Source organism: Pogona vitticeps, chromosome 2, assembly GCF_051106095.1.
Source record: "Pogona vitticeps strain Pit_001003342236 chromosome 2, PviZW2.1, whole genome shotgun sequence".
NCBI classification, from domain to species: domain Eukaryota; kingdom Metazoa; phylum Chordata; class Lepidosauria; order Squamata; family Agamidae; genus Pogona; species Pogona vitticeps.
In genome coordinates, this window is record NC_135784.1 from 152,386,508 (window position 1) to 152,411,160 (window position 24,653).

General features: G+C 46.3%; 2 protein-coding genes across 5 annotated transcripts; both read left to right on the forward strand.

The window, feature by feature from the left end:
* Nucleotides 1-393: 393 nt before the first annotated feature.
* Nucleotides 394-17,081, forward strand: LOC110074375 (uncharacterized). Of its 4 annotated transcripts, XM_020784476.3 has the most exons (7): nucleotides 466-600; nucleotides 1,498-1,608; nucleotides 3,077-3,182; nucleotides 4,649-4,731; nucleotides 4,850-4,956; nucleotides 8,062-8,234; nucleotides 10,604-17,081. In XM_020784476.3, the coding sequence occupies exons 2-7, from the start codon at nucleotides 1,505-1,507 to the stop codon at nucleotides 10,883-10,885; spliced, it is 855 nt and encodes a 284-aa protein (XP_020640135.3). In that variant the 5' UTR covers nucleotides 466-600; nucleotides 1,498-1,504; the 3' UTR covers nucleotides 10,886-17,081. The 4 variants fall into 4 exon arrangements, with proteins under 4 accessions (XP_020640146.3, XP_020640135.3, XP_072846991.2 ...); XM_072990890.2 differs by lacking the exon at nucleotides 4,649-4,731 and having other exon boundaries at nucleotides 468-600; XM_072990889.2 differs by lacking the exons at nucleotides 466-600; nucleotides 1,498-1,608 and adding an exon at nucleotides 1,624-2,935.
* A 1,647-nt stretch (nucleotides 17,082-18,728) lies between these two features.
* Nucleotides 18,729-24,419, forward strand: LOC144586328 (uncharacterized). Its single transcript, XM_078384400.1, has 2 exons — nucleotides 18,729-21,035; nucleotides 23,653-24,419. The coding sequence occupies exons 1-2, from the start codon at nucleotides 19,125-19,127 to the stop codon at nucleotides 24,292-24,294; spliced, it is 2,553 nt and encodes an 850-aa protein (XP_078240526.1). The 5' UTR covers nucleotides 18,729-19,124; the 3' UTR covers nucleotides 24,295-24,419.
* Nucleotides 24,420-24,653: the final 234 nt, after the last annotated feature.

The following is a 24,653-nucleotide window of genomic DNA, read 5'->3' on the forward strand; positions in this document are numbered from 1 at the left end:
CTCCTTTCAGGCGCAATACAGATTAACCAAGGTCGACCTTTCCAATTCCATCATTAAGCCACAAGAATGATCGACGCTACCGGCTGGGCGCGCTTCATCAGGTGGCAGCTGAGAAGGGCGACTTCCCTTGAAAGCTAAATGCCTTTCGTGTCAAGGGGCAAACAGACCTTTAGATCAAGATAATGCGCTGCAAGGATTAAGTACCACGTGCCCCGATCGTCCATGCACGTGTGAATTAAACATGCGAACCAGGCCGGGTGCCGATAAAGATTCCACGCCAGCGAAGACCTTAAACACCCACTCACGCAAGATCAATGTCGGCTACCCCCTCCCGGCTCCTCCCATGGGGGCGGTGCCCTTTTCCTTGATTGGTTCCTCCGGGGAAGGGCTCTTCCGGGTGGGCGGCGATTTGTTCGCGCAGTTCGGAGTGTTTCGTCCGGGCAGGCTTTTTTGTGTCCTGGCTTGCTGGGCTTCTTCGCTCGGTCGCCATGGGGCTACTGACGCCCCTCGCCCTCTTGGCCTCCTTGGATCTGGTGCTTCAGTGGGGTCTGTGGGCGGCGGCGGCGGCGCTGCGCACCGAGAAGTTCTTCGATTTGGCGGGTGAGGGAGGAGGGAGTTGTTGCGGGAGGGCAGGAGCGTCCCTCCATGTTGGGCGACCCCGATTTTAGGACGCCCATGTGGCTGTTTCGGGGTGGGGGTGGGTGGGGACTTGTATGTTACTTCGACCCTGCAGTGGGGAGAAGGAGGAACGGAAAGACAACGGCGCCTTCTCGGTTGCCTTTGCTGCCCGCGGGTCTCTTTCCATATCTGGGGGGTGGTGGGATAATGATATAGCCCCCAAAGTTGGGTGGAAGTTACTTCTCGGACTACAAGTCCCAGCATCCTTTAGTCATCGCGGATTCTGTGAGTTCTAGCCCGAAGGATTTTCCCAATTGCGTCCGAACTGTCTTGGTGGGATAATATTAACTGATCAAAACAAGGCGTTTGCGAGGCGTTTCGTTCTTCCTTTTTTTGTTTTCTGCAGCGTGCTTGCAAGAAAACACCGCCGGGTGGATGCAGCGAAAGGGCGGCTGGGGCCCTCCCTGTCGCTACCATATTTCTCTCTACTTTGTTGAAAAATGAAACCGCGGCTCCGAAGCCTGTTGGGCTCCTCCGTTCCCCTATAACCCCCTCCCAGTCACCCCGAAAAGGACGGAAGGGTTTTGAGGACCTCGTTCATACGTTGCATTTGCTTGGTTAAATAAAAACCAACGTTGGTGCCTGTGGGGACCGGGGCCTTGTCAAGACGGAAAAATCTCATTAGTCTAAAAGGGGAAAAAAAGCAAAATACTGTATTGAAAAATCTAAGACTCCGCTCACCTCAGCTCCTGTGAGGGTTTCTGCATTAGGAAACCGTTTCATACAGATCGAAGTAATTAGGCCTGCTAACAGGATTCCTCCTCCCGCCATCATCTAAGAAGAGGAAAGTTAATCCCTTTGCTGTCTTTATGTTTTCAGAGTGTAGATGGGAGAGCACCAGAGCAGTGCAGAGAAAGAGGTAGCCATGGAAAGGCCAGGACGGATTCTTTTCCCACAGTGTGTGAACAGTGTATTGGGGCATGAGAACAGGTAGTTCCCCACACAATTTGGGCTTAGCAGTGGACCAGACTGACAGCTATCTCTCCGTCCCTCCCTCCCTCTTTGGTTTATTTGTGGCAGTGTGGAAAAAATAACTTCAGTGTGGGGAAAAAAATCACCTCTGCCACATAAGCTGCTGCACACAAACAGATTTTAAAGCTTTCAAATGAATTGTGACACAAGCTTATGTGGACCGCAGCCCATTTTATGGGGTGGGGCAGGAAGAGCACACTGCTCACTAGAAGCCACATGGAACAAAGTACAGTGGCCAATAGACTGTAAATGTATAGCTTTAAAATTGTTTTCAGCTCTGTCAGGTGTTTTGTCCCAGCTTTGGACAAAGCACAGCAGGGACCGACTCAAGATATTTTGCTGCCTGAGGTAAAGGAAAAGATTCTCCACTTCTCTCCCAGTTTCTAGCTCCAGATGTTGACTCAACACATATGTGAATCATTGACTTTGGTGGTGGGGAAGCAGGAGGCTAATTGAGGGATTGCTTGTCCAGAAAAGTTCACATTTTAAAAAGTTAAGTCTTTACGGTGCCACCATGTTTTTGCCTTTTTAAAAACTTTTTATTTCTGTTTTGCTTTTTCCTTTGAGGGATTGCAGGTCATTTTGCAAGAGGAAGAGGAAGGGCTGGCAACTGCTGTTCCTGCTTCCTCCATGCCACTTACATGGCATCTGCCACCTGAGGCAGCTGCCTCATTCTGCCTAATGGTAGCGCTGACCTCAGACCCCAGAACCGAAAGGCAGCAGAAGGTTGTATAGCCCCATCTTTAATAGTCACAGTGAGATCTGTGTCAAAAAGCCCCATTATTAAACTAGTTCTAGCTCCTGTCCTCTGAAGATGCCGGCCACAGAGACTGGCCAAACATTAGGAAGAAAAACCTCCAGAAGTCAGCCAAAACAGCCTGAAAAACCCACAACAACCATCAGATCCTGGCCATGAAAGCCTCCGAAAACACAAATTTAGCCTTGTTGGAGACATTTGGGGAAGGATCCTGCTGTGACATATTTTGAAGGGAAGGCTTCCAGAAGGAAGACGGAATATCCATATTTAAATAGTGCTAAATGATCAGCTAGTATTATTGATCATATGATGCAGCTCCAGAAGCAGAAAGGTCTTCCAGGTTTGCAAGACACAGGATGAATATCACATGCAACCAGAGATTAAACAAGAGATGGGGCGGACCCAAATCTATTTTGATTTGGGTTTCTGCCTTGAGCAAGGGTTTGGACTTGATGGCCTTGTAGGCACCTTCCAGCTCTATGATTCCATGACTACAGGCTGAAAATGAGAGATAGTGGAACCCCAGAGGTAATGCAGATGATTGTTTTTGCTACAAAACAATTGTTTTTAGGGTTCCTTCTCACTGCCCTGTGCCATGCCAGAAAGGTGTCATGGTCATGCTCTTGGTTTAAACTTCTGGTGCATCTCTCTCTCTCTTTCTCTCTCTAGGAAGTGGGACATTCATTTTGCTGGCACACCTGAGCCTCAGATGGGGCAACACACAGCATCCTCGGCAGCAAATCCAGACAACACTGGTAACCATTTGGGGCCTCAGGTGAGTTTCTAACCAATCGTATACATTGAAAGGAGATGAAAGTTTAGCTCAGGTTCCCAGTTGCTGCAAGCTTAAAAATATGGACTCCCAGGAGAGGGTGAGTTAGTGGCTATTAATCAATGCATGTTCCAGGAACTGGCTAATGATAGAGTTCTGTATAAAATCAAAGTGAATGTGGTATTTTATGATGGAGTTTTTACATCTTAGTCACTTCTCTTAACAGAACTGTTTCTTCTCTAGGAGTTGGGTTATGTTTATAGCCCCTATTATGTTCCCACATGGGACAGACTGTGTTTATGCCATGATTCTTTTTAAGCTCAATCTACATAATTCCACCTAATCAGTGTGGGTATACTGAGAAGGGTTTTTGGGATTGGGGTAATTTTCATTATTTTTCAGAAACACCTTTCTAGCCTTTTTAGTTGCAGAAGCATATCTCGTGTGTGAGCATTGCCTGTTGAAAACCAGACAGGTTGTTCTGTAAGATTTCTTGCTGGCATATTGAGTGTAGCACCTTAACAGGGTCATCTTTTAAGATTTTAAATAGTTCCACTGGAATGCCATCACCTCCACTGGCCTTGTTGTTAGCCATGCTTTCTAAGGCCCACTTGACTTCACTCTCCAGGATGTCTGGCTCAAGGTCAGCAACCACACTATCTGGGTTGTCCGGGTATATTTCTGATATAATTCCTCTGTGTATTCTTGCCATCTCTCCTTGATGTCTTCTGCGTCTGTGAGGTCCCTCCCATTTTTATCCGTTGTCATGTCCATCTTTGCACAAAATGTTCCTTTAATATCTCCAATTTTCTTGAACAGATATCTGGTTTTCCCCTTTCTATTATTTTCCTCTATATCTTTGCACTGTTCATTTAAGAAGGCCCTCTTGTCTCTCCTTGCTATTCTTTGGAAGTCTGCATTCAGTTTTCTGTAACTTTCCCTATCTCCCTTGGATTTTGTTTCCCTTCTTTTCTCTGCTATTTGTAAGGCCTCGTTGGACAGCCACTTTGATTTCTTGCATTTTCTTTTCTTTGGGATGGTTTTTGTTGCTGCCTCATGTATAATGTTACGAGCCTCTATCCAAAGTTCTTCAGGCACTCTGTCCACCAAATCTAGTTCCTTAAATCTGTTCTTCACTTCCACTGTGTATTCATATGGGGTTTGGTTTAGCTTATACAGTACCTGAGTGGCCCAGTGGGCTACTTTCCTACTTTCTTCAGTTTAAGCTTGAATTTTGCTGTAAGAAGCTGATGATCAGAACCACAAACAGCTCCAGGTCCTTTTGTAGTTCTTCATAATCCATTTTTATTCTCGTTATTTTTATAATATTAAAAATACAGACTAAATTATGCACAGTGAGATAATATTTGATCTGCTCAATATTTATAGGTTGTGGCAGTCATCCTTTCTTAAATAGACATTTTTTTTATTTTTAACCACACAAAACCTTTTCCCATGACTCATTTCAGCAAAAGTTTGTCCTGATGTTTTTAGCATTGGAAGAACAAAGCCACCAAAGAAGAAAGGAAAGATGTAGCAGTTCTGCTGAATGGTAATTCTAAAGAGGCAGCCGGTCCTAAATGCTGGTTGATATTCAGCAATGGTTTATAGGCTTATGTATAGAAACACACTTCGTTGCCAATGTGTTCTGTTGCATCTGCTGTTGTCAGGTTGGGGCTCTTCCTCTTCTTGCGGATCTTGACGGAGGGGCACGATAGACGATTTAACGGTGTAAGAGAGAATCCAGCCACCTTCTTTCTTTACTGGACAATGCAAGGTGAGGATATTGGACAATCAATATGGATGCAAAGATCTCACTTCCAGGAAGTGCTGACTGGAAGCTCGATCAGGTTCACACCCGGGTGATCTAGGACGTGGTTACACAGCTGATTTCTATTTGTTTCAATTATCATTGAAGAGCCTCGTGGCGCAGTGGTTAAAACGCTGTACTGCAGCTAAAACTGTGCTCACGACCTGGGGTTCAAATCCCAGGTAGCCGGCTCAAGGTTGACTCAGCCTTCCATCCTTCCGAGGTTGGTAAAATGAGTACCCAGCTTGCTGGGGGGGCAATGTGTAGCCTGTATAATTAAATTGTAAACCGCCCGGAGAGTGCTTGTAGCGCTATGGGGCGGTATATAAGTCCAATAAATAAATAAATAAATAAATCATTGGAGATGGGCACAGACTGCTACTTGGTTTCTTGGGCAAACAGCAGATCCACAGTTTGGCACCCTGCCACCTCTACTGGGGGCCTACTTGGTGGCAGCCCCCCCCCGCCTGCCTCCTCCGGGCACTGCCTCCGATAGGTACCCACTGGAAGATCAGCTGTAGAGGTGGGATGCGAACCACGCCAAACTGCCAAACCATCTCTAGTTCTGATGTATTTTAAATCAGTTTTCAGTCACATGGTTTTCATATTGCTGTGTATGTTCACTTTAAAAATTATTACTCCAATATAACGTAAGGGTTTAGCACTGCTTTGAGAAACTACACGTGAGTTTTTAAATCATTTCATTAACCAGCATGTTTGCAGACTGCGCAGTTTCCATTGTCGCTGATCCCAGCACATTGTCCATGATTGCAACCTTCTCTTTCCCGTTTGTTTTCAGGATTGTGCAGTATTTCTTCCATTTTCAGGCCTCCTTTGGAATGAGTGCCTTTTGCTCTCTTTTTTTTAAAAAGAATAAATTGTAAGTGACATGGCAACATAGTGAGATTACTTTGGAAACCTCTGACTGCTTACAGAGGCAGTTTTTAATACAACAGGGGTGTTCACATTGCCTGAAGCGATACATAAAGAATCGATTCCAAAAGTGTGTTAAATTAAAAAGCACCCGCTAGCCTTGTCAAACAACAACAACAAAAACACAACTCACTCTGAGGTTAAAAAAAAAAGTAGGCTTTACCATGTCATGTAGTTGAGATTTTTCAAATCAATTTTAATTAATCAAAACCCAATTCAAAAGCAGTTCTTTTTGTCAATGTAACCGTTCCCTTGCATGTAGTGGTGCTCATGCTATTTGCATCTGGCCTTTATTTGTAATGCCAGTGGGTCACCAAGAGTAGGCAAATTGTGGCCTGCCTAGATATGGTTGGACTGCAGCTCCCATTAGCCCTGGCCATTAGGAATGCTGGTTAGGGCTGGTGGGAATTACATTCCAACAACATACAGAGGGCCACAACGTGCCCATCCCTGTTCTCACCTTTGAAACCCTAATCTCACTTTCCCCAGCTACAAGATTGCATTTCCCATCAGTCCCAAGCAATACAGCCAGTGGTGAAGGATCATGGGAGTTGAAGTCCAATGCATTTGGTGGGCACTAACTTTGAAGATGCTGCCCTCAGTGGTTTACAGATGTGTTAATTTAGGACTTGCTTGTTCCAGGAGTCGAGACCATCCTTGTTCTTCAAACTACTTGGAGTTATTTGCCATGTGAACAGCAGAGAGTGGGGGCATTTTTGTGACAGTGCCACAACTCTTTAATGCTATTCCTACTGAGATACACTGAGATCCCCATTTGTGTATTCGTCTTCTTCAGATATGGAAGACATGTTTTCGATAAAATTCTAGCACATAGCTTTTTTAAACGTCTAACTAGTGTCATTTTATTTTATGTGTAACATATTTTAACCTAACTGCTATTGGTTTTTCTTAGCAAGAATTGCTGTATATCAGTAGTTCCCAATCTTGGGTCCCCAGATGTTCTTGGACTGCACCTCCCAGAAGTTGTCACCACTACCTGTGCTGGCCAGGATTTCTGAGAGCTGTAATCCAAGAATGTCTGGAGACCCAAGGTTGGGAACCACTGTTCTTTATCTTCTAACAATCTTTAGAACTGATATTATTATTATTATTATTATGGTAATGTATTGTATTTTATTGTGTTGTATTATTATAATTCTTATTGTAGGTTTTTTTGGTCAGTCTGCTCTAATCCACTCTGGTTACAATAGAAGATGGCACATTATTATCTTGGGTCAGAATCTTATTGCTCCCTTGTGCAAGCACAATGTTGTGTTATATGAGTAGCAGGATATTTCCAGATATTCTGCAAGGAAGAATCCAGTATGTTCTTGCACAAATGGATTGATCTTTGGTTTGTGCAACTGCAGGCTGGAGATCACTGAACATGGCTGGTAGAAAGTCCCACTGCATACATGGTTCCAAATGATTCTGAATGGTAAAATTGTTGTTCGAGAGCTTGGCTCCATATTTGCATGGGTGCACTTACGCCTGGCCGAAGCAGCTTTCATTGCTCCCTCCTGAAATGCTACACAGAGGGGTGAGAAAGCCTATGGAAAGGGCCATGGGGTGGCCAGGACATCCTGGAAAATCAGTGAGCCACCTGCAGGATCTAAGCCAGGGCTTCTCCTTCTGCCTAAAGTGTGCTCTTCTGCTCAGACACACCAATCTGGTCTTTCACAGAAGATCAATGGCTAGAAGCAGCTAAGAAGATAAACTCCAAAGTATATGAGTGAGGACCAGGGAAATCCTAGAGGCACAGGGTGCAGAGCAGGACACAGCAAAAAGAGGGTGGGTTTTTCCCAGGAAAGGTGGGTGGGGAGATCCTTTGTGCTACAGAAAGAGCAACGGTTCACCTTATAGAATTTAAATATCCTTGCTGAATCTTAGACAGCGAAAGGATTTTTCAGAAAAGGATACACGGAGCGCATGTGCCATCTAACCAGATCGAATAGCACTCGGGCCTTTAGGATGGCATTTTGTGATGCTTCCTGGTGTAGCTGTTCAGCTATAGGCTTGCAGTGTGATGTTGTGCAGGTCTACTCAGAAATCAGCCCCACAGAATTCAATGGGACTTGTTCTTGAGAAAGTGTGTAGGCTAGGATTGCAGTCTCAGCCTCTGGCATGTTATTTCTGTAGGCATCTGGGTGTTTGTAACCCTGCTCCCCACTCTGATTCTGAACCTGGAGAAACACGAGAAGCCTCTTGGATTTTGGGACTACCTCGGATGGAGCATGTGGGCCTTGGGGTTCATCACAGAGGCAGTAGCTGACCAACAGAAGTGGCACTACAGAAGCAATCCAGATAATGCGGTAAGTAATGGCGGTGAGGTTCTCTACTGTGTTGCAGTTGGCATTAATGAGTTCACTCACAAGAAGCCTTTTCTGTTTAACCGCAGATAAATCCATGCGCTGCATAGTAGTGGAATGGATTTGTACAAATTGATCCTTGGGGGCTTTTGTTTAAAGCTTTTGTTTTGCTTTTTTACAGATACTGATGTGGCTAATTGAAAACCTCTTACAACACAGGAAGGGAAGCCTGTGGTGCTAATTTGGCCCACAGAGTTTATCCCTATAGGTCTTGGGGAAGCCCTGCCCCCTGGGCTCACCTGAAGGAGAAAAGGGTGGGGGGAGAGGATTTACTTGAACAGGTTGCTCTTCAAGTTTCGGTTTGTGTGGAGCCCTCGTGTGCGTGTGATGCACAGAGACCATAAAGAAGAACCCTTGCTTTGTTCCTCATTAAACGCTACACTGAGGAGAAAGAGGAAATCACAGGCCACTAGAGCCTCATAGTTGGGCTACTGCTGTGAGGTATCTGCTTAGCTGAGAGGATCCAAGCACTTTAAAACTCTTGTGGTTCTCAGAAATCCTGGCCTCGCTGTGAAGGATTTGTAGAACCCTGAATGTCTGTCTGTTCCTTCAAGTAAGAGCCTTTTTCTTCAGGGATCATAAAATAAGGCATGTGGTAAGATTTTCTACCACATTCACTTATGCCTGTGGCTCTTTCCACCCTCACTGTGTATCCATTATTCACAATGAAGCATCCAGTCACTGAGAGTTTTATGTCAGTTTCTAGGAGTATACCGGTTTAAAGCATGCCTTACAAAGTAGCTTCATTGGCGGCATCGACATCATGTGCTGTCAAGTTGATTCCAGCTTATGGCAGCCCTCCCAGGGTTTTCTAGGTGTAAAGCACTCAGAAGTATTTTACCAGTCTTTCCTTCTAAGGGTGTTTTAAGGATTGTGCAGCATGCCCAAGACAAATCAGCTGCACAAGTTCAGGGTGATCTTGGCTGGCCCTTCTCTCAGGAGGCACTGTGGCAATTTGAACTCCTAGCACCCAGTTTTGGGGCCTGGTACTCCAGCCCACCGGCCTCTACTAAACCAGAAAGAAACGGAGACAAAGACACAACATATAATTTGTGGCAGAAGCAGTCGAAACGTCAATAGAAGAACTCTGACTTTGCTGATCCAACGTCCTTTGACAGTAACTTGCTATGCCAGCCCACTGGGGCACTCCAGTTGTCACTGGTGTACTGGTTTCATCTATAGCCAGCCTAGCCAATGGTGCAGGAAGATGGGAATTGTAGTCCTCCTTCATTTGGAGGGCTGCACATCTCGCACTCCCCTTTTAGAAAATTACTAGGAGACTGCATCTTTCTATTTCTATGGCCAAATGGGCTGCCTGTTCCCCAACAGAAGCGTATCCAATTATGACAAGTTCTTTTTATTTCAGTAGGACATTCTGGTAGGCAGAACTAAGTTAGGGGGCTCCTAGGCATGCAAACACAGGCATTGCGATTTAGCAACACTGGGCAATCCAGCTGGTAGAGAAGGTAACTTTGAAGTTGGTGTCACTATTATCGTAATTGTTATTATTATATAAGAATTGTGTAATAGTTGCCAATTAAATGTCATGGCAATCAGTAAAGAACCAAGAGGCTCAACAGGGGTGCTCAAAAGATCAAAAAGGAAAAGAGGCATGCTGGCAAATATAAGTACTGTACCTTGTAATTTGGTTGAATGAACAATGGACACACAGCAACACAATGAAAGTTAGCATAGAGACAGCCAGAGCAGCTTTCTTAAGATGAAGAAGATTTCGTAGAATGATGGAGTTGGAAGGGGCCTACTGAGCCCCCCACCCCCTGCTCAGTGCAGGAATCTCATAATATGCAACAAACATTTGGAAGTGGTTTTGACACACGGGACATTTTACAATGCTGTGTGGTCCCAGTGATGTTGTGTGGAATGCAATCACGGACAGTCGGTTTCTCTGCACAGGCAGCAGTGGGGAAATATACAGTCTTTTGCAATGTAGAGGTGAATTCCTGGACCCAGGATTTTTTCTTGGAGCAAGGGACTGGCCAGTGATGAAGTCTCAACATGAATGAATAGGCTAAGAAATCATAAAACACATAATGTGCAGAAAGATAGAACACTTAATGAAATTCTCCTGTGTGGGTTGAAGCAGAAAGTACAGATTGGTGCACCTGGTCATTAAAAATAAAAAAGAAAGGAAGCGCAGGAGGAACTTTCGCAGGAAGGAACCTGGGAAATAGGTGCAGATGCAGCACAGCATCCTTGTTTAGAGTTACTACATGTTAAGGCTGAATTGCTGTGATGTTGTCCAGCATCTGGCAGGAGAGCGATTTCATAAGCCTTCTATTTTATTTCCCCAGGGCAGGTTCATCCAGACCGGCTTGTGGGCGTACAGTCGCCACCCTAACTACCTTGGTGAGATCTTGCTGTGGACAGGACTTTTTCTCTCAGCTGCATCCGTTCTGCGTGGGTGGCAATTCCTCAGCATCATCTCGCCGCTGCTGGTGTGGTTCTTACTGAATTATGTCAGTGGGATCCCACTCCTGGAGAAAGCAGCCATGAAGAGATGGGGGAAGGAGGCGGCTTTCCAGGCCTACTTGCAGAAGACTCCTGTGTTGTGGCCTGTCAGCTGGAAGCAATAGCAGACAAGCATCGGGTGTCCTCCCCTCCACCCTGGTCCAGCCTCAGAGAGGCATGGCTTATAAGGCATGAACTGCAGAGAAATCATCTGAAATTACACTTCTCAAAACGTGCCGTTTGCGTTCGGCTGGCCCTTGTGTTCCTGTCTACTAGCGTGGCCTAGTTCCCAATGTGTGCTGAAAGCTTGGGCACACACGAGCGTGCAAAAATGGTTTGCTCAATGGAGGCTGCAGCTATCTAGCGCTCCAGCATGCAAAATGGGCCCTTCAGTCATCACTGCACCGGCACTAGATCCGTCACTGCCCTGGAAGAGAAAGATGTCTGGTATAAACCACTAATCTGAGATTAGAAGGCTGTGCTGGTCTTTTAACTTCCAATTACATAAAGTAGCTGGAAGGCTTTGCTCTCTTCCAGAGAAGTGGGTGCCCCTTGTGTCGCTGCCAGAGGCGTTAATCCCAGTAATCCCTGTGCACTGAGAAAAGGAGGCGATCACAACCAGTAAGTCCACCTTTTGTAGAAAGACCAGAACCTGCGGAATCAGGGTTAGCGGCAGATAACACTCCAGCTGTGACAGAACTGTACCGCCCGCTTCCAACTTCATGTAAGAGTTGCTGTTCCTTTTTGTATTTTTATGTAAAGCTGAGCTTGTAAATCCTCCTGCTTTGATAAAGCTATATTGTCTTCCTAATTAGGGCTGCTGCACCGGCTACAAATGCACTAAAATCTGTGTTGTGGCAGATACAGCATACTGCTGGAGGGAAAGTCTGTTGCAGTGGGGTCTCAGAAGACGACGACAACAACAACAAGAAGAAGACTTGTTACTGCTCACCAAACCCGGACGAGTTAGATCAAGGCTAGGTTTTAGTCCAAATATCTGTCTGTAAATTAGTGCAGTGAAAGTCACCGGCAGGGTCCATTTGTGAGAACAGAATGCCTTCGGAAGGTGTGTGATTATGCAAAACTGTGCTTTGATCTTCTGTGCTTCTCTGTTGTGGTCCTAGATATATAGCTCCTTACGTATGCAAGGGATAACACAGCTGCTCTTGCTGTGCACAAAGCAGTGTTAGAAAATAGTCGCCAGATGTTGTGGCAGGGCATTTCATGGTGCTTATTAAGAATCCAGCTACATGTTTGCCCTGGAGCTCCTACTATTCATGACATTGGCTCTCATGTGTCTGTTTGCTGTTCACTGTAGCCCATTCATACTTGATATATTCCAGTCTAAGTTAACTCTTTTGGGAAGAAAGGGGCCCCAACCTCTCTCAGGCCACCAACAGTTAATTGGGGAGGGAGAAAATTTTCTTGTACGGGGTAGCCTAAGGGTGGCTGCAATTTGTTCACATGACATTTTTCCTATCAACTTCTCCAGTGTCAAAATACACTATTTTCCTCCTCTTGCTTCATGATCATTATTAACAGCAACTCTCAAGATAAATGATTCCATTGGTGTAGGAAATCCCAAGGGTTTCTCTCCCCATGCGAGTTGCTTTATGCTGCTTTCCATCAATTTTCAGTCACCCTGATGGTATCAAGAATTGTTCTTGAGTTCTTTATCCTAATCTGCAGCTCTCTGCAAATTGAGATAGCTCCTTTCTGCAATTCTTGGCAGTATTTGAGCAAAGCAGTAAGAATTCCCAAAACAGATTCCCTTGAGAGCTCTCTTGCTCTGGGTCACAAAAGCTAGCTTTTTATTTCTCCCGTCTTCTTGCTAATCCTTTGATTAACCTTGAAGGCTTGTAAATGTGAATGCTCACCTTTGTTAGCATTCTAAGAGGCACTGTTCCTTTAAGGAGGAAATGCATTCAGGTAAGGTGGTATTGGGATGGAGTCGGAGAACTTTTCTTAAAACTGTCCAGGAACTCATGGGCCAAAATCCTCTTGCAGTTACACAAAAGGTATAATTTATAGTGGTGAATTGCTATATGTTAAGAAACATATGTAGGCATTATATATTCCGTAAAATGTCGAGACTGCATGCAAGAGATAATACCTATGGAAAGTTCTTATGGCAGTTTGTTGCTAAAAGTCACACTGCACAACATATAAGGAATGAAATTATGGGTTAGCAAAGGTGACAGTTAAATACAATATTTATATACTGCAGGTTTCAAAATACTGATTAACATTTCTTTCAGGCAGATGGCAATGGATCTCTGGGCTTAACTGAGCTCAGTCAGTCCAGTTATCTGAGAGAAATAAAATGATGCTATAAGTATTAACGGTGCTCTCTCAGTTAAGAAATATTCTGAAGACAAGCCAAGGGAGGAAATTTAGGTAGGTGGTCTTAGCATCTCTTAGAAAAGTTTAGTATATTTCGTGCATCCCTGTTCTGGGAAAAGACTGGGACAATTCAGAATCAGCCTCAGCATTTTCTGCACCCTCCTGCAGCTAATCAAATGCTTCCTCCCCATTCCCTGTAACACGTGGGTGATAGACCTCAGGAGAACCTAAAAAGAATTGTTGTTTAGTCGTTCAGTCGTGTCCAACTCTTTGTGACCCCATGGACAAGAGCATGCCAGGCCCTCCTGTCTTCCACTGCCTCCCGGAGTTGGGTCAAATTCATGTTGGTAGCTTCGATGACACTGTCCAACCATCTCATCCTCTGTTGTCCCCTTCTCCTTTTGCCTTCACACTTTCCCAACATCAGGAACTTTTCCAGGGAGTCTTCTCATGAGATGGCCAAAGTATTGAAGCCTCAGCTTCAGGATCTGTCCTTCTAGTGAGCACTCAGGGTTGATTTCCTTTAGAATGGATTGGTTTGTTCTCCTTGCAGTCCAGGGGACTCTCAAGAGTCTCCTCCAGCACCACAGGTCAAAAGCATCAATTCTTCGGCGGTCAGCCTTCTTTATGGTCCAGCTCTCTCTTCCATACATCACTACTGGAAAAACCATAGTTTTGACTATTCGGACCTTTGTCGGCAAGGTGATGTCTCTGCTTTTTAAGATGCTGTCTAGGTTTGTCATCGCTTTCCTCCCAAGAAGCAGGCATCTTTTAATTTCCTGGCTGCTGTCCCCATCTGCAGTGATCATGAAGCCCAAGAAAGTCACTGCCTCCATATCTTCCCCTTCTATTTGCCAAGAGGTGATGGGACCAGTGGCCATGATCTTAGCTTTTTTGATGTTGAGAGCTTCAGGCGATTTTTGGCTCTATCCTCTTTCACCCTCATTACGAGGTTCTTTAATTCCTCCTCAGTTTCTGCCATCAGAGTGGTATCATCTGCATATCTGAGGTTGTTGATATTTCTTCCGGCAATCTTAATTCCAGTTTGGGATTCCTCCAGTCCAGCCTTTCGCACGATGTATTCTGCATATAAGTTAAATAAACTCAGGGACAATATACAGCCTTGTCGTACTCCTTTCCCAATTTTGAAACAATCAGTTGTTCCATATCCAGTTGCTTCCTGTCCCACATATATGTTTCTCAGGAGATAGATAAGGTGGTCAGGCACTCCCATTTCTTTAAGGACTTGCCATAGTTTGCTGTGATCCACACAGTCAAAGGCTTTTGCATAGTCAATGAAGTAGAAGTAGATGTTTTTCTGGAACTCTGGCTTTCTCCATAATCCAGTGCATGTGAGTAATTTGGCCTCTAGTTCCTCTGCCCCTTCGAAATCCAACTTATACTTCTGGATGTTCTCGGTCCACATACTGCTGAAGCCTACCTTGTAGGATTTTGAGCATAACCTTGTTAGCGTGTGAAATGTGTGCAATTGTACGGTAGTTGGCGCATTCTTTGGCACTGCCCTTCTTTGGGATTGGGATGTAGACTGATCTTTTCCAATCCTCTGGCCACTGCTGAGTTTTCCAAACTTCCTGGCATATTGAGTGTAACACCTTAACAGTGTCATCTTTTAAGATTTTAAATAGTTCCACTGGAATGCCTCCACTGGCCTTGTTGTTAGCCAGGCTTTCTAAGGCCCACTTGACTTCACTCTCCAGGATGTCTGGCTCAAGGTCAGCAACCACACTATCTGGGTTGTCCGGGACATCCAGATCTTTCTGGTATAATTCCTCTGTGTATTCTTATCATCTCTTCTTGATGTCTTCTGCTTCTGTGAAGTCCCTACCATTTTCTCCTTTATCATGTCCATCTTTGCACAAAATGTTCATTTCATATTTCCAATTTTCTTGAACAGATCTCAGGTTTTTCCCTTTCTATTATTTTCCTCTATTTCTTTGCACTGTTCTGAAATAGAAAAGGTTCCTCCAAAACTACCTCAGACTTTGGCCATTTGTAGAGTCTTGCTGGGGAAGATTCCAGTGTGGCCAAAAGCTGTGGTTCCAACGTTGTGAGGCGAGTTTGCTGTGGCTCCAGACAACTCCTGGCAGAGGCAGTAAGAGCATGCAGTCTGTCTGGAAGATAAACCTGCCCAAGTGGGATTTTTTTTCCCGTACAAGGGAAAAGGACATCCATGCAGTGGGATTTGCCAAAGCTTATGGTCATAGATAGGCGTAGCTGCTGTTAGTTAATTTGCACAACCCTGTCTTCTCTGTTGAGCTACCAGCTGCTGGAGAAGTCTGCCAAGGTGGCTGCACTCTGAGCTGAATATACCATGTTAGCCACACACATCTGCCCTGCAGCTGAATTGCCCAGGGCCAGATAGCATTCAGGTATATTTCATCCATCTGCCTAATGTCTGTTTAGACACTTTCTGTCCCATCTTAATAGGTTGAATTTCTTTTTTAAAATAGCATCCTGAGACCCTAAAGCCTCTAGCTCTTTTCAGGTGATTTTTTTAATATGCCTTCCTGATATCCAAGGTATGCAAGGCCTTTTTTGCATGGTGTACTTGTTTTGGGGTAAAAAGAAGGAAGTGGGGCCTCCTGGCCTTGATGGAAGAGAGGTCCAGGCGAAGAATCAGTGACTCCATCTGGATTAGAGAGACACGTAGGCCTGGCTGAAAGTGCACCAAGTTCAGAAACTCTTGGACAGCAGAATAGGGAAGAAAAGTACTTTCCAGTGTGTTTTAGAGACACTTCCCGTAATGGTTCAAATGGCACTTTAGTGAGAAGATGAAGAACATCATGGAGATTCCAAAAGGGGAACCTCATCAACACAGGGGGGGGGGACTTTTAGAGATACTGTTTGATGTCCATATTTCCATCCGAAAGGTTTCCCATGTTGGATGGAAATATTGCCTTCAGGGCTGCTGCTATCAGACTTTCCAAAGTGTTGGTCACTGGACATTTCTCCACGCCCCTTTGCAGGAAACCTAGGATGGTGGCAACTGAGGCTTTCTGTGCTGGCCTGCCTTTCCTGTTGCATTGTTGATGGAATGCCCTCCATGTCAGATCATAGATTTTATTAGCAGGATCTCTGCAGCATGCCAGCGTGACGGTTACCCCGTGGGTACCCCTTGAGTGGGCCCTTGGTTATGAGAAGCCATAGCCTGTCCTGAGCCAACTCTAGAAGAGTTGGAAACCTGGCCCTTTATAGCCAGTGGAGATTTACTGGTATGAACCTTGCTTTTACCCTCCCAAGCAAGGCTATGCAGAAAGGTCTGTCACTGGGTTGAGTAGTGAAATGTTTCAGGGGAAGAAGGTGTGTCTTTGCCAAGTTCATAGGAAGCATGTTTTCTGCATCAAGCAGTATAATTGCATCCCTCCCTTTATTGTTACATTGTCGGTGCAGATCAGGATCTCCTGTCCTTGCATCACCTGAGAGAATTTAAGAAGGGCCAACTTGACAGCACTCAGTTGAAGCCAAATGATGCCATGGACCTGTTCCACCTGGGACCACTTGCCTAGTGCTACTAGTGCCCCTCGTAAGAGTGTTTCTCAGCCTCTACGGCTGGCATCTGGTGTAATTTGCACCTTTGGGATGGAGAAAAGACTTGCCTTGTAAGAGAGCTGGGGAGGCGTTAGTGCAGAGTATGTTGGGATAATAGCTATCTTGCATGCACTAACACTGGGCATGGAGAAGAGGAGGTGTTACAGCCTAATTGGATTGACCTTTGCCATTTACTTGATTGGTAAATTTCTTTCCAAGCTTCTGACATTAGAGGCAAACCCCCACCCTCTCTTCCTGTTGGTTTCCTTGCTTCCATTGTTGTTGTTGTTGTTGACAAGTCTTCATTTCTCTGTAAGCTTTCTCCAAGCGACAAGCATGGAGGGCCTCTGCATGCTATAGACTCAATTTCCTTTCCTAACTGTAACTATAGAGGGTAACTGAAAGTAAAGGTATCTTTTTCTACATTAATTTTTTCTAGAGTGATTTTATCAAAGTGCTACTTTGGGTGCAAAAAAAACCCCCTGCGGAGTGGGGGGCTGATGAGACTGAGCCGATCTCTCCACATCTCTGTAGTTTTTTTCTACCTTCTACTTTGTTAACTGGAGAGCATAAAGTAAAAAGAGTATAACAAAACAAAAAAATCCCCAGTAGAATCAACGTTCCAGTCATCTTGATTCCTAAGTGCATCCTCTCCATACATAGAAGAGAATACAAGGACTGTGACAGAGGTGTCCACTAACAGCATGGCACTTGTTATCTGCTACTAACATTGGCAGGAAGATTGAAAAAATCTCTTTAATCTGAGGATGATTTGCTCTGGAAGAAACAGACTTTTCCCGTGCCCTTGATTAATGCCATGGAGATGCTGAAAAAGGGAAACTGAAGGGGAAGAGACCTCTGGTAGGTCTTGCTCAGAGATACCTTCGCAGAAGTATCTAGATCTGTAAGATCCAGGCTTTGGACAGCCTTCCTCACAAGAGGCCCAAAAGGTGCAGGTTGGAACCATTTGGGGGAAGAAAATGCCCAATTTCTCAGGCTCTTTTCCCCTCGCCCATCCCCCACCCTCATCCAAGAGGTCTCCTGCACCCCAGACTGAGAGGAAGTCCTCTACTGATCCTTCTCCTCCTCCAAAGTAGGGAGATGAAAAGTCCTCCACCTCAAGTTAGGTGCTCAGAGGGATCTTAAGAGCCTGACTCGTTTTAAGCAGTCGGTCTGCTACTCACATTGTAAGAGTGGGTGTCTTTTAAAATACTGCTTGGCCTTACAGGCCCCTTCCATCTCACAGGACTGCTGGAATGGCAACAGTGTAGGGGGGGGGAGGACACATGCTGTTTCTTTCTCTCTCTCCTTAGGAAAGGGCAGAGGAGGAACAGGATGGAGGAGAATGAAGAGACGTGGGGGAAAAAGCCACTGGTGCCCATTAAGAGGCTGACGTGGTGAGGGGGAACAAATCCTTCCTGTGTCTTGAAGCTCCCCTCTCCCATCCTGTATCTGGATAATAAATGGAAGTGGCAGAAAAGACCACTCCTACCTATTTGGCCACAATGTTCCTTATTCCGGAATAAAACTGGGTGAAGGTCAAGCGGTGGCAGGTTGGCATACATTACTTGCCCTGACCTGTCATCCTGGTCCAACATGGAAGTCAAAAAGAATTTTTAAAAGGGGAGGGTGCACAGAGAGGTGAGCAAAAGGACTAGAAGATGGTTTTGTTTGTTTGAAGTCATAGAAAGAGTGGAGGAGACAAGAGAGTTTCCCATCAATGTGGAGGCAGGAAGTTGATTAGAGCTCCAGGTAGTCCTTACCATTAGAGAGAGCCAGGAGCTCAGAAGACTGGTTATGAGCACCCATCTATTAAGATGAATGGGAGAAACAACACACATCAAGGAAATCCTTCCCTCCCATAGGAAAGGCTTTGATTTTCTAAGTGGAAGGATATCCTCCTTCTCTGTACAATGGCCGAGCTATCTGTCCTGCTAGAAAGGGAAAGGTGTTCCTTGGTTCCCTTCGTTAACACTTAGCACCAAGTGTGAAAGTACTTTCTCATTTTCCAGTTTCTGTTGATGTGAAGAAAAATACAGATTTTCTACAATCCCCAATTCACCATTTCTGGTATCCTCTCTGTGAAGGTGATCGAGAGAGTGTGCCGTCCTCCGTTAAAAAGGAAGATGTAGAGGAAGGCGGATGTGTGGAAGGGGTGCTGATAGAACTGGACCAAACGGAGGTGGTGTCTGAGAGGGCTGAAGAGGTGTGTCTTGTGGAAGAAGGAGGGGAGGAGGTGGATCTAATTATGTGGGAGGAGATAAAAGAAGGAGGAGGCGCGCGGGACTTTAGAACTTGGACAGACTTAAACGTGGACAGACCAAGACACCGAGGGGTCCAGACTGAGCCCATTCTCGACCCAAGTCAAGCGTCTGGAGCAACATCGGGGTTCCCTAATCTGATGACCGGAGGGGGACTACTGCCGGATCCACCATTCCTGGGAGCCAAAGGCAGAGGTATTGAGCCCCTGGAATGGAAGGTTTCAGTTTTCCCCCTGAACTATCCTGGGGGAGGGAGACGTGTGATCCGGCCCGGGCCAGAATATCAGAAGAAACCTTTAGAGGGAGATTGGGCCCGCCACCCTTGCTGCGGCACGGTGTGTGCACTGAGGAGCGCGCCTTTGCGTCAGATGACAGACAGGGAGAAGTTTGGGCCAGCTCCCTTCTAGGCGAACAAACCGCGGTTCCTACTGTTCGTCCTAAGAAGTACCATTTGTTGAATGATCGGTTGTTGCAAGATCCGTTTGATCCTTTAGAGTTGGAAGCTGTTTACAATAAAGTGTTTAATAATGAACCCCGTGATGAGCCTCCGTGTCTGTTTCCCGCCTTCACCACAAGTGCCCCCCCCGCTGGAGAAGGACCTTCTTACACTGGCGCCCAACGTGGGGCGGGGGCGGTACCGAAGGCGGGAAAGGAAGAATGGCTGGGACTAAAAGAGACTATGGACCGGCAGGCGAAGTTAATAGAAAATCTGGTTGAACAACAAACGCTGATCGCGAGACAGATAAGGCGGCAAGGGCCAGAGGAAGAGAGAACGGAGAGACCAGCGGCAGCAGTAAGGGGGGGCTTGATAGCAGGGCCTGCCCCCATTCGTATGCAAAAGATGACAAGCTCTGATGATCCTGAGGCCTATTTGCATACCTTTGAGAGAGTGGCTGTAGCAGCTGGGTGGCCGAGAGAACAATGGACCCTTATTTTGATTCCATGCCTTACGGGGCTGTTGCAGGAAGTGGTGGATACTTTGAGCACACAAGAGGCCTCCCAATATGAGTCAGTAAAGAGGGCTATACTTCGAACATTGAATTTGACTGAAGAAACGTATCGGAAAAGACTGAGAGATCTAAAATGGAAGCCGGGTTCCCACCCCCGCACAGTGACGCAACGGATGAGGGCAAACGCGTTGAGATGGTTAAAACCTAATGGAGAAGACGGCGAGCGGGTAGTGGATTTGATTGTTATGGAGCAACTAGTACAGACGTTAGGAGCTGGCGCGAAAAACTGGATTCAACGAAACAACCCGAAGACGCTGGAGAAAGCAATTTCCTTATTGGAGGATTATAGTGTGACGGAGGAGGCTGCGAAAGAAGGCAACACCCCCTGGGCGGAGAAAGGCAAACCACGCGGTGGAGAGGCTTCGCTTTCGTTTTCTAATTCAAGCACACGGTCAGCAGTAGAGCCAAGCGGAACGCAGAAATTCAAAGGGAAGATGTTCGAACCCTTTGGATCTAAACCTGTGCGCCCGGTAACTGTGGATCAGCGGATTTATGCTCCTGGGACGGGATGGAGAGAGGGCAAGGACGGGCGCCCTATTTACACTCCCGGAGCAGGGGTACGCGAGAACAAAGAGGGGCGCCCTGTCTGCTTCGCCTGTGGGGTCCCTGGCCACGTGAGGAGGAATTGCCCGGGGGCCGACTGTTCGTGGGTGGGGCTGTATGACAAACCTTCCCCCCCTAAAGTGGATTCATCAGAGAGGTGGGAGGTAGAAGCCTGGGTGAATGGAGACAAGAAAAAGGCTTTGATAGACACAGGATGTGCCAAGACGTTAGTACGGGACCTTTTGGGACAGAAAAAAGAAGAGGGATTGACTGTTCGCTGCATACATGGGGATGTAAAGAAATATCAGACATTATGGGCCACTGTGAGGGTAGGGGCAGAAGAACGAAGGATGAATATAGGTGTGGTGCCGGGGTTATCGAGGGAAATGCTGCTGGGAAGAGATTGGGTCGGATCTAGAGATGTGGGGAAGATCAAGGAGGGATTGCAGGGAGAAATGTTGAAAGCTGAAGACCAGTCCGATTTTTTGCAGCGCGCCTCGCGGGAACAGATGCGATTGATGCAACAGGACGATGCATCGCTTCAAGAACCATTGCTAGCGGCTCAACCGGTGGGAACTGTGGTGAAGGGGCAAACGGGATGGGAGTTGGATAGGGGATTGTTGTATAGGGTGGAGGGAGACGGGGGGAAGAAGCTGGTGGTACCCCTGAAATGGCGAAGTAAGGTAATGGAACTGGCCCATGACGTACCCCTAGCTGGGCATTTGGCAGAGGAAAAAATGAAAGCACGAATTAGGCAAAGGTTTTGGTGGCCAGAGATGGAAAAGGAAGTTAGAGAGTATTGTGTCACCTGTCCACAATGTCAAAAAACGCAAAAGCGCCCAGCAAAGGGTGCTGAATTAATGCCAATGCCCCTCATGGATCACCCTTTTCAAAGAATTGGCCTTGACATAGTAGGACCTCTGGTTAAATCAGCAGGAGGTCATACCCACATTTTAGTGTTGGTGGATTATGCCACCCGATACCCGGAGGCAATCCCCTTAAGGTCCACCACGGCTAAGGTAATCGCGCGAGAGTTAATGCAGGTATTTACAAGACTAGGCTTCCCTAAAGAAGTCATAACAGATCAAGGGACCAACTTTATGAGTATTACACTGAAAGAGATGTGGCGCTTACTTGAAGTCAAACCTATTCACACCGCGGTCTATCATCCACAAACCAATGGCTTAGTGGAGCGTTTTAATAAAACACTAAAAGGCATGTTAAGGAAACTGGTTATGGAAAAACCTAGAAGGTGGCATGTATTAGTGGCACCCTTAATGTTCGCCATTAGGGAGGTACCACAAGCATCTACGGGCTTCTCTCCCTTCGAGTTAATGTACGGATGGAATCCCAGAGGCATACTGGATTTGGTGAAGGAAAAATGGGAAGAGGGCCAAGATGATGCTCAGATCACGGTACAGCATGTGATGGAAATGAGGGACCATTTGAGGACTGTTCTAAGTATTGCCAAAGATCATTTGGGAAACGCCCAAGAGGGACAAAAAAGAAGGTATGACCAAAGGGTAAAAGTTAGAGAATTCCACCCAGGCCAAAAAGTCTTGCTATTGATGCATTCCGAACAAGCTAAACTATTTGCCACGTGGCAAGGTCCCTACGAAGTGGTTAGGAAGGTAGGAGCGGTGGATTATGAAATATACATGCCGGATAAGACCAAAAAGAACGGGATTTTTCACGTCAATTTGTTGAAGGAATGGAAGGAAAGGGAAGCCCTGTGGGGGGAAGTAGGAGAGGAATTTGGTCCCGAAGTAAGTATGTGCCTAAGTAAAGACCTAAGGTTAGAGGTTGATGAAATTTTGGAAGAGGCCCAACAACTAGATGTGAGGAGATTGGAAAAGGAATTCGAAATGGTATTTTCAGGCATACCCGGGGAGACAAATCTCATTCAGCATGAAATTCATACACCCCCGGGGATGGTTGCTAGAATGGGGGATAGGACCTGGCCCTATCATTTGAGGGATACTATCAATGCTGAGGTAGCAGAGATGGAAAAATTAGGCATCATAGAACCATCCCGCAGCCCTTGGCGAAGCTACCCCGTACTAGTTCCTAAGCCAGATGGGCAAGTTAGGGTATGTATTGATTTCAGGCGCCTTAACGAAATTTCTAAATTTGATGCCTACCCAATGCCAAAAGTGGATGACCTCTTGGAGAGGCTGGGGGGGGGGCGTCTACCTGACCTCGCTGGACCTCACTAAAGGTTACTGGCAAATTCCAGTAAGGAAGGAAGACCAGGAGAAAACCGCCTTTGTCACCCCCAAGGGGCTGTTCCATTTTTAAAAAATGCCCTTTGGGCTACATGGAGCAGCCGCGACTTTCCAGAGGCTTATGGACCGTGTGTTGGAACCGGTAAAGGATTTCGCGGGTGCTTACATTGACGATATTTTGATATACAGCAAAACTTGGGAGGAACACATTGACCACCTTAGGAGAGTCTTGAGGGAAATCGAGAAAGCCGGGCTAAAAGTTAATCCTTCCAAGTGCAAAGTAGCTAGGAAGGGGGTCAAGTTTTTGGGGTTCCGAATAGAGGGAGGAAAGATTCAACCAGTGTCTGACAAAGTAGACAAAGTAGTGTCATGGACAGTTCCGCGGGATAAGAAAGAAGTCCAACAATTCCTAGGACTGGCTGGTTATTATAGGCAATTTGTGCCACACTTTGCAGAAGTAGCTGCCCCTCTCACCGACTTAACCCGCAAAAGGAAGAAGAGCCGAATAGATTGGGGTCCACCGGAACAGAAAGCCTTTGAGGAGTTAAAAGGGGTATTGTCATCTTTGCCTAGTCGCTTCGCTCCTGATTTTTCTATTCCCTTTATATTGCAAACGGATGCTTCGGACAGAGGCCTAGGTGCAGTACTATCTCAGAAGAAGGAAGAGGTAGAGTACCCCATAATGTATCTGAGTAAAAAGTTGAGCGACCGGGAGAGGAAGTATGCCACCATAGAAAAAGAGGCGCTGGCAGTCAAATGGGCCGTTCAGGCCTTAAGATACTACTTGTTAGGAGCTCCCTTCATTTTAGTGACGGATCATGCCCCTTTACAGTGGCTGAACCGAATGAAGGATACCAACCCTAGACTTACCAGGTGGTATCTAAGCTTACAACCCTATTCTTTTCAAGTGCAGTATAAAAAGGGGACAGCCCATTCTAATGCGGACTATTTCTCTCGACAGGACAGAGGGGAGCCCGAACTGGAGTCGAGGACGGCCCACTCGGAAGGGGGGGCGTGTGAAGGTGATCGAGAGAGTGTGCCGTCCTCCGTTAAAAAGGAAGATGTAGAGGAAGGCGGATGTGTGGAAGGGGTGCTGATAGAACTGGACCAAACGGAGGTGGTGTCTGAGAGGGCTGAAGAGGTGTGTCTTGTGGAAGAAGGAGGGGAGGAGGTGGATCTAATTATGTGGGAGGAGATAAAAGAAGGAGGAGGCGCGCGGGACTTTAGAACTTGGACAGACTTAAACGTGGACAGACCAAGACACCGAGGGGTCCAGACTGAGCCCATTCTCGACCCAAGTCAAGCGTCTGGAGCAACATCGGGGTTCCCTAATCTGATGACCGGAGGGGGACTACTGCCGGATCCACCATTCCTGGGAGCCAAAGGCAGAGGTATTGAGCCCCTGGAATGGAAGGTTTCAGTTTTCCCCCTGAACTATCCTGGGGGAGGGAGACGTGTGATCCGGCCCGGGCCAGAATATCAGAAGAAACCTTTAGAGGGAGATTGGGCCCGCCACCCTTGCTGCGGCACGGTGTGTGCACTGAGGAGCGCGCCTTTGCGTCAGATGACAGACAGGGAGAAGTTTGGGCCAGCTCCCTTCTAGGCGAACAAACCGCGGTTCCTACTGTTCGTCCTAAGAAGTACCATTTGTTGAATGATCGGTTGTTGCAAGATCCGTTTGATCCTTTAGAGTTGGAAGCTGTTTACAATAAAGTGTTTAATAATGAACCCCGTGATGAGCCTCCGTGTCTGTTTCCCGCCTTCACCACAAGTGCCCCCCCCGCTGGAGAAGGACCTTCTTACACTCTCTTATTTTCAAGAACAATGCCATGAAGAATCAATAAGGAAACGCCATGATCGGTATCTGATTGAGAAATACAAAACACAAAAGGCAGTAGCATAGGTGCATCAGTTTCGCAGTTGCATGCCTCTGTGGCTGATCCTGCAACCAGTGTAAGAACA

Excerpts from the sequence above, each read along its gene's own strand:
- LOC110074375 (XM_020784476.3), top strand. The coding sequence starts at position 1,505 with ATGGGAGAGCACCAGAGCAGTGCAGAGAAAGAGGTAGCCATGGAAAGG. Across the intron at positions 1,609-3,076 it reads GTATTGGGGCATGAGAACAG|GAAGTGGGACATTCATTTTG; the intron begins GTAGTTCCCCAC and ends TTCTCTCTCTAG. Across the intron at positions 3,183-4,648 it reads GTAACCATTTGGGGCCTCAG|CAAAAGTTTGTCCTGATGTT; the intron begins GTGAGTTTCTAA and ends GACTCATTTCAG.
- LOC144586328 (XM_078384400.1), top strand. The coding sequence starts at position 19,125 with ATGGAAGGTTTCAGTTTTCCCCCTGAACTATCCTGGGGGAGGGAGACG. Across the intron at positions 21,036-23,652 it reads CATTGCTAGCGGCTCAACCG|GACAGAGGGGAGCCCGAACT; the intron begins GTGGGAACTGTG and ends TTCTCTCGACAG.